Below are 13,624 nucleotides of genomic sequence, written 5' to 3'. Positions count from 1 at the left end.
AAAATAACTGAGCACATGAACCAAACAACCACCAGGGTTCGAGTTCCAGCTCTAAAAACAGTTGCCAAAAAACAACTTGCTCAGGCATTAAAAGATGTCAATGCTGCACTTGCAGAAATAACAACCAATACTTTGCAAGAAATAAACCAACTAATGTACAGTGCAGCAACAATAACAACACAAGAGCTCGGATATAAGATCAGTGGACCTGTCAAAAAAGAAAGCAGTACATCACCTAAATGGAAGATTAGATTAGAAAATAAAATCTCCAGGCTTAGATCAGATGCTAGTAAATTGAAAGATATGAAAGACAAGAAGCCGAAGAATGAAAACACCAAACAGTATCTGATCCAAAAATACCACCTAGATTCAAGGAGAATTAGAGAAGTCCTGGAAATAATAAAGCAGCAAATAACAGCAGTGTCAAAGAAGATTAGCAGATATGAAGCCAGAATTACAAAACACAGGCAGAATCTCCAATTCCTGTCAAATCAGAGATGGTTCTACCAAAGCATGGAAGGAGAAACTGCAAGAAACGTAGAAACACCAAATAAAGAAGAAACAGTGCAATTCTGGGGGAAATTATGGGACAATCCAATAGATTATAATAAAAAAGCAGGCTGGATGAAAGAGGTCAAAAAATGTAACCAACAAATGCAAGATCTAATAATAACACCAGAATTAATAAGTGAAAGAGCAAAGAAAATTAAAAATTGGACTGCTCCAGGCGACGATGAACTGCATGGCTTTTGGCTTAAACACCTAACAAGCCTTCATAAACAGCTATCAAAACAGTTCAATCACATTTTGCAAGGAGGTGATATTGAACAATGGCTAACAACTGGGAAAACTCATCTCATCATGAAAGACCCAGCAAAAGGTGCAGTTCCAAGTAATTATAGACCGATCACCTGCCTGCCAACCATGTTCAAATTATTAACTGGAATAATAGCAGATGAAGTCATGCAACACTTATTAACTAACAAACAGCTTCCACTTGAACAGAAAGGAAATTGCCCGAACACCAGAGGCACAAAAGACCAGCTGCTGATTGACAAAATGATTTTAGAAAACTGCAAGAGAAGAAAAACCAATCTAAGTGTTGCATGGATTGACTACAAGAAAGCCTTCGATTCATTGCCTCACACATGGATACTAAAATGTTTAGAAACAACTGGTGTCAGCAAAAACATTCAGATATTTATTTAAAAAGCAATGAGCATGTGGAGTACACAGTTAACAATCAATGGCGAGACACTTGGACAGGTTAGCATTAGAAGAGATATTTTCCAAGGGGACTCACTATCCCCTCTGTTGTTTGTAATCGCCATGACCCCACTTTCACAAATACTAAACAAAACAGGCCTTGGATACCAAACATCTAAAACATCAAGTCCATCTGCTGTACATGGACGATCTGAAGTTGTATGGAAAGTCCCAGTCAGAAATCGAATCACTGCTAAACACTGTCCATATATTCAGTAGCGATATAGCAATGGAGTTTGGACTAGACAAGTGTGCTGCATTAATAATGAACAGAGGGAAAATAAGAAAAACAGAAAGAATAGAACTGCCCAATGGAAGCAAGATCAAGAACCTGGAAGAGAAAGAACATTACAAATACTTGGGCATTCTCCAGGCTGATACCATCGCACACACTGAAGTTAAAAGAAAAATTGGAAGTGAATCCATCAGGAGAGTTAGAAAAATCCTCAAGTCCAAACTCAATGGCGGGAACACCATACAAGCCATAAACACCTGGGCTATACCTGTTATCAGATACACTGCAGGGATAATAGACTGGACCCAGGCAGAGCTAGAGACGCTGGATCGTAAGACCAGGAAAATAATGACCATCAATCATGCTCTGCACCCCCGCAGTGATGTCGATAGGCTCTACCTCCCTCGCAGCTCAGGTAGAAGAGGAATGCTGCAAGTCCATCAAACAGCAGAGGAGGAGAAAAGAGGCCTTGAAGAATATATAAAGGACAGTGAAGATGATGCACTTCAAATGGTCAATAACGCAAAACTATTCAACACCAATGAAAAAAAGCAGGCCTACAAGAAAGAACAAGTCAAGAACTGAGCAGAAAAATGGAAAAAGAAGCCCCTGCATGGTCAATATTTGCACAATATAAGTGGAAAATCAGACATCACCAAGACCTGGCAATGGCTTAAGAATGGCAACTGGAAGAAAGAAACAGAGGGTTTAATACTGGCTGCACAAGAACAGGCACTAAGAACAAATGCAATAAGAGCAAAAGTCGAAAAATCCACCACAAACAGCAAGTGCCGCCTTTGTAAAGAAGCGGATGAAACAGTGGACCACCTAATCAGCTGTTGTAAAAAGATCGCACAGACTGACTACAAACAAAGGCATGACAAGGTAGCAGGGATGATACACTGGAACATCTGCAAAAAATACAAGCTACCTGTAGCCAAAAATTGGTGGGACCATCAAATTGAAAAAGTGGTCGAAAATGAAGATGTAAAAATATTATGGGACTTCCGACTACAAACAGACAAACATCTGCCACACAATACATCAGATATAACTGTAGTCGAGAAGAAAGAAAAAATAATCAACATAGCAATACCAGGGATAGCAGAATAGAAGAAAAAGAAATAGAAAAAATCACAAAATACAAAGATCTACAAATTGAAATTGAAAGGCTGTGGCAGAAAAAGACCAAAATAATCCCAGTGGTCATTGGCACCCTGGGTGCAGTTCCAAAAGACCTTGAAGAGCACCTCAACACCATAGGGGCCACAGAAATCACCATCAGCCAATTACAAAAAGCAGCTTGACTGGGAACAGCCTATATTCTGTGACGATATCTATAACCATTGACAATACAATTCTGGCATCCCAGGTCCTTGGGAAGGACTCAATGTCTGGATAAAACAAACCAGTCAATAACACCTGTCTGACTGTGTAAACAAGAAATAATAATAATTCACTGAACATGGCATGGCGTTTGCTCTAGGATGCTGAGTGATGAACATGCATGCATACAATAACCCGGGCTTGATCTGGCATGATAAATGGATGCAGGACAGAATCGGAATCTGACCACCTTTGGGTATTTCAGCCCAAGAAATCCTGTCCAGTGGACCTCAGAGCCTTCCAACAAAGGACACAAAGTGGGCATGGAGCCCAACAAATGGCCAAACTATCCACCGCCTTGGGATTGTTTTTAATGAAAGGCGGTATATAAATTTAACAATAAATAAAATAAATTCTACATTTCAGCTTCTAACTAACTGAACATTTAATCTGTCATAACAAAGCTGCCCCTTTCATAAGAAGTGGGCCTTATCCACCACAGAAGAGAAGTCCCTGAAAACACCTTCAAAGCCATGTAAATTTCTTGTCTGTAAATATTCCCCCAAATGTAATTTTTACATAAGTTGCTCAAGGAGGCAAACGTTGCAGTGCTTGTGCTAACAGAAATGTCCAGTAGAGAGTGCACCCTGGAGACCTGGGTTCAAGTCTTCTCTTACCCACAGACCTGCCTACACCCCTGCATTTTGCCAACATGAATCTTGGATTGGAAGACTTGTGTTGATGCCACTTTGAAACAGTCACATATGTCTGTCTGATTCCTAACCAGCCAAGCTGGTGGCTCAGGAGTACACCACAGGGATGAAGTGGACACCCATCTGTTAAATAGGAGTGGAAAAGCACATAATCCACCAGCACGTTTAGCGTCAATCACCACGATCTAAAGTTATAAGACTTGAATGGAGACTCTCTTCAGTCTTGCCAAGGATGTGTTGATCAACTCCACCCTCAGGTGTACAGAGTTCAACCCTGATGTCAGCTGGGATCAAGACTGCCTTCCTCTCCACCCAGCTGATGGAGCTACTCCAGTAAGTGCATTACAGGACTCTGCACATGCCTTCCACATAGAGTTGCCATTACTGGCTGTGGAAGGCAGGGCCTGGGGTAAGTTAATGGACTGCAATAAACAACAAAAGACATCACCCCATTCCAGGGAGCGGGCTGGAGTGGAAGTGTTTTGGCAGCTTTAGATTAAAGCTTTAGAAGGTCCAGCGTCAATTTGCCAGACTGGAAAGCTGGCACCGGCATTTGAGAGGCAGGAAATGTTACTTTCCTTTACAGTCGTTATTCTGTAATTGCCACACGATTCATGGCAAACTCAGAGGGCAAACGTTTCTATAGTTTTAGCAAACCATAAATAAATAATTAGCAGTTCCTCTGGCGTAAGCCTACCAGGATGCACACGGAATTCTCTGATTAAAGAGCGAGGAGGTTGCAGCTCAGGGTTCTCCAGCATCAGGCCCGGGGGCCAGTGGTGGCTCCCGTCAACTCTAAGTGTGGGTCCCTGACCCATTGTTTACGGAATCTGTGCAAAGCTTCAGCCCAAACTGAATACTCTGCATCATCCGATAGTGATGGGCACGAACCTGTTCGGAGGCCCTTTTACGGGCCTCCAAACAGGTTCGAACGACTGGCAGTTCAGCCGGTTCGAAGGTGGGGAGGAGGGTGCTCTTCCCCGTCCCACTTTAAAAGGGTCTGGCAGGGGCAGCGGCATACCTCCCTGCCACCCCATTGCCTCGGACCCAAAGTGACCGGAAGTACCTGGCGTGTGTGTGCGCACGTTGGGTACTTCCGGTCACTTCGGGTCCAACGAGGCAACGGGGTGGCAGGGGGGTATGCCGCCGCCCCTGCCAGACCCTTTTAAAGTGCAGCACTGGTGGGGGAAACACAGTGGGATGGGTAAGAGCACCCCCCGCCCTTAAAAGTATCCCCCTTGAGCTGCCTACCCCCGCCCGCCAGTTCCGTGCACTTCCCTACCATGCAGAGAAGACCATTCTCACCGTGCAGTGCTGTGTTGCCCAGTGCCAAGGGGCTTCCTTGAGGGAAACTGAGCCCTCCTGAACCCCTTCACCGTCTTGGAAGGCATGCACAGCGTACTGGGAAGGGTAGCCCTTCTAAGTTCTTTCCTCCTAGAGTTCTTAAGCGAGGGCTCAATGGATGTCAGCACAGTAGGGAATGGCTCTTCCACTGAAAGTGAATTGCCAAACTGGCCCACCACTTCAAAAACAGTGGAGGTCACTGATCTAGCTCATGCTTTTTGCCGCTAACTCTGCAGGGGAGGGAGAGGGCTGAATTCTAGAACTGATAATGGGTTAGGCACCTCTCCCAACCCACTACGTCTTTACTCAAAATGCCCATCACCACTACCACTTTTCTTTCACAAAAGCAGCCACATGGGACTGCATTGCACAATGCACATGTCTGGGGATTCTGCGAGTTGTAGTCCAACAGCAGCTAGGGGCCCAAGGTTAAGAAACCCTGATCTACACCATTCAAGAGAGTTCATCAACTGGAGTGGGTTGAGATGGCTAGGGTTCCCCACTGTAGGGTGCCTTTTGGGAACTGCTTTGTAGAAATGTCCACGAGGAACCGGAACATCAGAAGGGGCTCAATGGACGGCAGGACCGTTTGCCTGTTGGTGAACTCAGTTGCCCTATGCATGATAAAACCATCATGGCTGTGCAACCAGTTGCATCCTGGGCCCCTGGAGGCAGCCCCGTGCCATGGGGACACTGCCAGATGGTGGCACAGGCACCACTGGACAAGGGGTGACGTATGCCCCTTGGCCCCCGGGGTCGGGGGATCCACCTTGGAGCCCCCTCCCCTTCCCGAGGAGAGACCCTCCTGCATCCGGCCAGCAGACAAAGTGCCAGAAGGGAAGCAGCAGAAGAGGAGCCAGGCAGTCCCTTCCGGGTGCTGGCCATGCCCCCCCCCCCCATGTCAATGCAGGGGGTGGGGCCAGCATGCATGGGGGCAGGGTGGCAGCAAGCTCCCTACGCCCCTGCTGCCCCTTTTGCAACATTGCAAAAAGCAAAACACAAGCCAACCTTGGGATGAATGAAAAGCCGGACACAACTGCAGGTCTATGGAGCCCCTTTTAAAATCTGACTGCAAAATGTATGTACAGCTTCAGTCAGCATCCTGGTGTAGACCATCCCGTTTAATGTAAAAGTGGAGAACTTCAGCCCAATCCTAGACTTATTCACTTGCAAGTCCCACAAAGTTCCTTGGACCTTACTGGACTCAAGCCTTGGCTAGCTTTAAGGCGATGCACACACTGGCTTACTGTAAGTGGAGTGCAGGTAACCAGTTTAAGGAAGTATCTGCCTTTTCTTTTTTGGCAAGGCAAGGGTTCGCAACCTTGGGTTTGCAGATGTTGTCGGGCTACAACTCCCATCACCCCTAGCCTCCGACCATCGTAGCTGAGGATGATGGGAGTTGTAGTCCAACAATATCGCAGACCCAAGGCTGAGAGTCTCTGTGGAGAGGCATGAACATCCTTCCAGGCAGAAAAGTGACTGCACTGAGTTTATTAAAATCAAGGTTATTTCAGTAAGAGCTGCAACATATTCCATAACTGAGGGCTTTGGGGATTTAGGTAAAAAGAGAGTTAGAGACAGCAAGATACATAAATTCCAACTCATCTCATGGAAGGGAAAGTCTAAAGCCCTTTAATGTACTAGCAGCACATGAAGGCAAGTCACCTAAAACAACCAAAGAATTATACTTACTTTTCTCGATGTGTGTAATAAAACGCACCCAGCGCTTTCGCTTTCTGCTGGAAAAGAAGGGAAGAGTCAGAATGTAGGAACACAACATAAGTAGAGCGTGGGGGGCGGGCGTTTTGTGCCTCTTGGCAAGTGTTTTGCTATATTTAAAATACATACACCACCTCATCTCAAGGGCTCAGGATGGACACTGTTAGCTAGGGATATGCCGAACATTACGATGGGCTGCATAGATCTCCAGGGAGGATGTGTTCATGGCAACTGACACCCCACCCACCACTCCAAAAGAACAAGCCCTTTCAGGATCCCTTTGGTGATGAGTGAGTCACTGTTGACAGTTTGAGGTGGTGGTCAGGAGAGATGTTTAGGACAGGAGTAAACCTCTCCCCTGCCTCCGAGAGGAATGGAGGACAACAACTGACAACTGGAGAGGGGAAGCACAGATTGAGATCTGTTTCTTGGCCATACCAGTTTGTGATGGAATGCTGGAGCTTGGATAGATGGAGAGAGAAAGAGATCGTGAAGGCGCTTTACAGTGCAAAACAAGAAGGCTCTGCTCCAAGGAGCCTACACTCTGGCATTTGACCATGGGTAGCGAACAGAGGTGGAAAGTAACGGGAACTTAACATGAACCTAAACTTCATGGCGGTTGGGAGTGATGGCTGGAGTTGTTGAACAAGAGTCAGAAACCAAAACAGGTACACCAGTCTGCCCAGACTTGGGTCTCAGATGTTTTTGGAGTACAACCTCTATCATCCTCCGCTACAATGCCCAACGCCCAAGACCACTGCGGCTGGAGATGATGGGACCAAGTTTGTGCAGCCTTTGCATATGCATGTTTAAAAACCATTCAAGCCCTAGCCTTAAGCATGGTTACTCATGTAATGCAACCTAGATATAGCATCTTCAGTGCAGCAGGGCTAACTCCACAGGTGAAAGGGTGTCAGTCCACTGGTACTTCATCTTGACAACCTAACCCCTACCACACCAGCACTGTGCCTGTACCTCCTAGCATGGCTTTTAAATGCTAGGAAGAAGTACTTGTAGAGCAGTGGCGGGAGGGGTTGGGAAGGACAGAGATGGGGCCATCACTCACTGGCAGAGCCCCTGCTTTGATGCAGGAGGTCCCAGATTCAGTCTCTTGCTGCATCGCCTGGTAGGGTTAGGAGATACTCCAGCTGGAAACCTTGGAGAGCCACTGCCAGCCAGTGTGGACAATACTGAGCTAGATGGAGCAATGGTCTGACTCAGTATAAGGCAATTGCCTATGCTCCTAATCACAGCTCAATAGTAATTTTCAGAAACAGAAGCACATTTCTGACCGTACCCATCTTATTCATGGAAGAACAGCAGAAAGAGTTTGTTCTGCTGATGCAACAAATTCCTATGGATTTCAACCAAATAGTCATCAAGCTTGCCTGCCAGTCGCTCAAGACGTATGGCATCAAATATGCTGAGAGGAGCAGTCCGGCTGAGCTCCATTTTTATTCCTCTCCCCATATTACACACATTTTTCAGGGCTGGCCTATCTTTACTTCTGTGCAGAAATTCAGTTAAAAAAATATGTAAACAGTCTGCAGAGCAAGAGAAATCTGGAATGACTCTGCCGATGAATCAAAAAACCACTGTCTTGTATGTAACCCAGTGGCAAGGTGCCCAGCCTGTTAGCATAACTGTACACTGGATCACTTGGGCATGAGCACGAGAGGGGACTTGGGCAAAAGGGCTCTCTGTGTGTGCGCATCGCAGACATTTAAAAGGCCACCGGTTTATTGAATTCACTGCTTGATCAACAGGTTTCCCATTATTTATTACATGTCCACCCTGCATACGAGCAGTTGCCAAAGCAGCTCACAACCATTAAACCTGATACAAACTACGATAAAGAGGAGGCTGGCAGCTGATAACTGGGGCTCACCTATGCTAAGGGGTTTCCAGCAGGCTGGGCTGCTGCAGCAGTTGCTGGCTCAGAGCAGGGGTAGACGAGAAGACCTCCAAGGATCTTCACTTAGGCTTTCCTCTAGGGAAAGCTAGGCTTTGGACTCTATGGCTCTCCAAAGTTCCAGAAGCTTGCTGGGTGAGTCTGGGACAGCCACTCATCTCTCAGCCTAACCTACCTCACAGGGTTGTTGTGGGGATGAACATGACCATGTACACAGCTCTAGGATCCTTGGAGGAAGAGCAAGATATAAATGTAAATAAAATAAATAAATTAAAAGCTGCCACTGAGCTGTATACACCCGCTAATACATAGGAAACAGTTTCCCACTAATACATAGGAAACTGCCTTCTACCCTGTCAGACTGTTGGTCCATCTTGCTCAGAAGTGTCCACTCTGACTGGCAATGGTTCTCTGGGACTCCTCCAGGACTATGACTTTCCCCGCTCTATCAGGAGATGTTGAGGACTGAACCTGGGACCTCCTGCCTGAAAAGCAGATGCACTACCTTTGAGCTACAACCTGTTCTCAGCATAACAATGCATTACGTGATGAAGTTAATTTTATTGAATGATCCCGATTTCTATGCAAGACACAGTAAACACCTTCTCACCAGGGGCGTATCTAGGGTGGGGCAGGCAGGGCACGTGCCCCGGGCACCACTTGAATGGGGGCGCCATTTCTTAAAATTAAAATTTTTTTAAAGCCTTCCGAAAACAAAATGGCCACCACGCATGCTCAAATGGCCTCTGTGATGCCCTAGGCCATACCAGGCCTCACAGAGGCCATTTGAGCATCCATGGTGGCCATTTTGTTTTCAGCTGCCATTTTAAAAAATAAATAAATTGAAAAATGGCCACCGCACATGCTCAGATGGTCCCTGTGGGGCCCTAGAGGCCAGCAGAGGGGAGGGGGAACCTTTTCAGAACCCCCCATGGCCTTCAGGAAGCCCCCCGAAGGAGCTACAGGTAAAAAAATTTTTGACTTGTATGTGACCTTCAGACTTGTATTTTTCAGCTGATATCATGGTAAAGCTATCTGAAAGATGGGTGTCAGAAGTTTGGACAGGGGGCGCAATTTCAGTGCTTGCCCTAGGCGCTATTTTCCCTAGATACGCCTCTGCTTCTCGCCCTACTTTTTCCATACCAGCCACAATTCTATCTACCATGGCTCCATTCCATTGTATTTTTCTAAACCAAGCAGTCATGATTGCTTTAGCCTCCTCTTGTAGCAATGATGCCCAAACTCCATCATTTTGGTTGCTCTTTCTTGTATCTGTCCCAGTGCCATGATATGTACCTTGACACTGGCCAATCCAGACTGTACACAGTATTCCAAATATGGCCTGTCCTACCTTACAGGGGTATGATTAAAGATTACACTGATAAGCGTCATGAAGCACCCTGAACATTTAAAATGTACTAAAGAGGTCTACCCACTGCATTTTATATTAGAAAAATCAACCCTCACTGGGGTACCCTAATGAGCTAGCCAACAATTCCCTTTTCAAAATTTCCCCCTTGGTCTGGATTAGTGAGCTATTCTGGTTTTCAAAAAGGAAACTACAAAACAACAACAACAACAACAACAACAACAGAAAACCACAAACACAAAAAACCAGAATGTTTTCGAAATATGAAAATAACCCCAACCTAAATCTGCACATCATTAAGTCCTTGTTTTCCAAGCCTCTAAGACTGCGTCATTATTCCTTCTTAAGGGTTTGTATTTACTGTAGTCTTGATTGCTGTAATTAATTTCCAGGTAGGAGAGAGAGCGACATTCTGAATCCAGAATGCGCAGAATGCAGCGTTTTGAGGAAGGAGTGGGGGGGTGGGGGAGAAGCACTGAGGAGTGTTCTCTGCTCAACCCAAAGAGCTATCTGTGGGCGTCTAGCAGTTTATGTTCTGTCTTTTGTCGAAGGAGGTGTGAAAATTCAATAACATTCTCGCGGTCCTTTTGGGTCCCTTGCTGTGCTTCTCTGCCCTCGCTGCCTACCACACTGGCCAAAAAGCCAGTCCTGTGGCCGTCACCAATTCTCTAAAGTAATGATCCCTTTTGCTTTCTCATCAAAGCGAGTGGCTGTAATCCAATTACATCACCCGCACCACCTTCTCACCCAGCAGCGGAAGGAACAGAATGAAAACTTCTAACCCCTGGAAACCACCACCGCTTGCCGACGGGCAATTCCTTCCAATAAAGAAGAACAGTTCTGTGTTCCGACACATTTTGGTCTGTGGCTGCCTGCAAAGAGTGTCTGAGGTGAGGAGCCTGTCGCAGGGAAGAGATTTCAACGATCCCAGCGATAATGGCACCAGTGAGGGTGACAAGAGCCAATTAAGAGCATCTGGAGAGAGACATTTAAGGCCCAAATACTTGTAAAGGTTTATTAAGGAAGTTACATACTTAGATAGAGAGCCTGTGCCCCTGAGCTTTATGCCTTCATAGTGTGATAGCAAGAGGAAGGGAGGAAGGAAAATGCAGCAAGCAGGTAGGAATAGGAGGGAGAGACCTGAGAGTATCAGTCTACCAATCAGAGGAAGCCAGAGCAGAGAGCCAGCGAGAGCATGAACCAGAGTGGGGAAACCAAGAGGAAGACCCTTGCTTACTATCGCTATTCCCAAGGCCCCTAGCCGCTAATGCTGCTGGAGCGCTCTCTCTCTCTTGCTCTTTAACAATGCCAGATGCTGCCTTGCCCCATGCCCCAGGCGGGGGTCAGCCCCCTTTCAAAACTGACTTCTGCAAAAACATTGAAAGTGGAGCAGGAGCTAAAGAGAAAGGAAGGTTGGTTGGTTGGTTGGTTGTTTATTTATTTATTTCTGCATCTTATATTCCGCTCTTCCTCCAAGGAGCCCAGAGCGGTGTACTACATACTTCAGTTTCTCCTCAACAACCCTGTGAAGTAGGCTAGGCTGAGAGAGAAGTGACTGGCCCAGAGTCACCCAGCTAGTTTCATGGCTGAATGGGGATTTGAACTCGGGTCTCCCTGGTCCTAGTCCAGCACTCTAACCACTACACCATGCTGGCTCTACAGCTGCCAGCTGGAACAGGTTGCCAGCTGCCTCCTCTGCTTTCCTCTGCCTCTTGCAAACTTCACAAAGAGGACAAGGAGAAGTGCTCCTTGCAAAGGTCAGATCCGTCCCAAATTGCTGTTCAGGTGGTGGTGGGGGGGACCCTGTCACCCTGCTTGAGCCACAATAATCTGCTGCCCGAGGCAACCACCTCACCATCCTTGCCTGCATATGCTTATTAAAAACGTTATTGAAGAATACAGCATCAAGACTCAGGTGTATCCACTCCATTTGGGGCAGATCTATTTCGATCAGGGGCTTCCAACCTTCACCGTTGTGGGGATGATGGGAATTGTAGTCTAACGACATCTGGGGACCCAAGGTTGGGGACTTTTGCACTAGATGGAAGCAAGGTTCTTACCCAACTTCCCCTATTAATCCAGGATTAACTTGGCACATCTGGAACAAATCCTGTTGCCATCCATCTAAATCATATACAAGAATTTGGGGCAAATGTTTCCGGGTTGGTTTCTTTTCCCTCTCTTTCACTTCCTCTCTTCCTTTTTAGGTTTCTAAGCATCACTTTGAACATACCTTAACAATCAGGAGGCTGATAGAGAGGCCAGCCCTCTCAGGAACACAATTGGAGCATCAACTTGTTTCCATTCTAGGGTAGGAAGCTCTAAGTGGCTAACATCCCACCCTGACATCAGGTTTCTAAAATAGGATTTATCAGATGGAGCTGTGGGGTCGGTATTGTGTCTGGCGACATAAAAAAGGACTTTGGTCTTAATGTGAGGAAGTGCAACTATTGTGTGTGGAATGATACCCATTCAGCCCCAGACCACTCGTCTCTGGACGCAGCTCTCCCTGGAATTCCTTGGCGCCAACAGAGTCTTTCTCCTTATATCCACCCCCCATTTAAACAAATTATCTTAGCAGGGGCCCCACTGCATGTTTGGGAAGCTCTGATTTGTTCACTGGGTCACCGGGCGGTTCTCGTGTGTGTGGGGTGTGTGTGTGTATGCAAGCATGCGTCTGGAGTGCCTTTCAGGAAACTTTTGACTCAGTATCTAGGAATGATCTATTGTGTTGAGGGCGGAACAAACCCTATAAACGGGTGTTTGTGTATGTGTAAAAGTGTAAATTGTGCTTCATTATTATAACTAACAAAGCCACATCCTGCCTTCGAAATGGCTTTCCACCAAATCACTAAACCACCAAGAAACAAAACACTCACTGCTCTTTTTAACTTCAGGCACAGATGCTCACCCTCCCTCCAGTCTGGCACTCTGAAAAACGCCGCCCATTTGGAAACATACCACGGCTCAGGGGCAGAGCATCTGCTTGGCAGGCAGAAGGTCCCAGGTTCCCTCCCTGGCAGCATCTCCAGGTAGGGCTGGGAGAGACCCCTGCCTGAAATGGTGGAGAACTGATGCCATCCTGCGTAGACAATTCCAGAGACCCACAAATACAGTGGATTCATTTCCTGCAGTTTTGTCCATCTGCGGGCAACTTCCCTGTACACCAATTTAGTTATCACGGGGATAGTTTTGATCATTCATGGGTTTTCCAGTTAGGAAAATTCTTTCAAGTAAACTGGTACACCCAGAACAGTGTGCATGCCAGATGAGATGCAGCACACAGGCTCCTCCAGAAGGTTTAAAGTGGAAAAAACCCCATTCATGTCACTTCTCAGCTGGAACACAGGGTTGGATATTATTTAAACTTTAAACCTCTTGGAACAACCCATGTGTCACACTACAAATGTGTAGGCTGTTCCAGAGAAGTCTGTGTGTTGAATCTTAAATATCCAAACCCATGTGCCAGCTGAGAAAGAACCTAACCCCATTTGGGGGTGAGGTCTAGTACACCAATCTTGCAATTTCAATGAGAGCTGGTCTTGTGGTAGCAAGCATGACTTGTCCCCTTAGCTAAGCAGGGTCCACCCTGGTTGCATACGAAAGGGAGACTAGAAGTGTGAGCCCTGGAAGATATTCCCCTTAGGGGATGGAGCTGCTCTGGGAAGAGCATCTATGTTCCTAGTTCCCTCCCTGGCAGCATCTCCAAGACAGGGCTGAGAGAGATTCCTGCCTACAAC

General features: G+C 46.4%; 1 protein-coding gene across 8 annotated transcripts in view; it reads right to left on the bottom strand.

Moving 5' to 3' along the window:
- Window positions 1-13,624, bottom strand: part of SLC4A11 (solute carrier family 4 member 11) — a 265,118-nt gene that overhangs the window by 88,846 nt on the left and 162,648 nt on the right. For 7 of the 8 annotated variants that reach the window (XM_053256951.1, XM_053256953.1, XM_053256952.1 and 4 more), the window contains exon 4: window positions 6,577-6,623. In XM_053256951.1, coding sequence (XP_053112926.1) covers window positions 6,577-6,623 — 47 coding nt within the window. The remainder of the gene's footprint in view (window positions 1-6,576; window positions 6,624-13,624) is intronic. The other variant, XM_053256947.1, reaches the window with a different exon arrangement.

This window comes from Hemicordylus capensis, chromosome 5 (assembly GCF_027244095.1).
Source record: "Hemicordylus capensis ecotype Gifberg chromosome 5, rHemCap1.1.pri, whole genome shotgun sequence".
Taxonomy (NCBI): domain Eukaryota; kingdom Metazoa; phylum Chordata; class Lepidosauria; order Squamata; family Cordylidae; genus Hemicordylus; species Hemicordylus capensis.
This window is presented reverse-complemented; position numbering and strand designations above follow the sequence as displayed.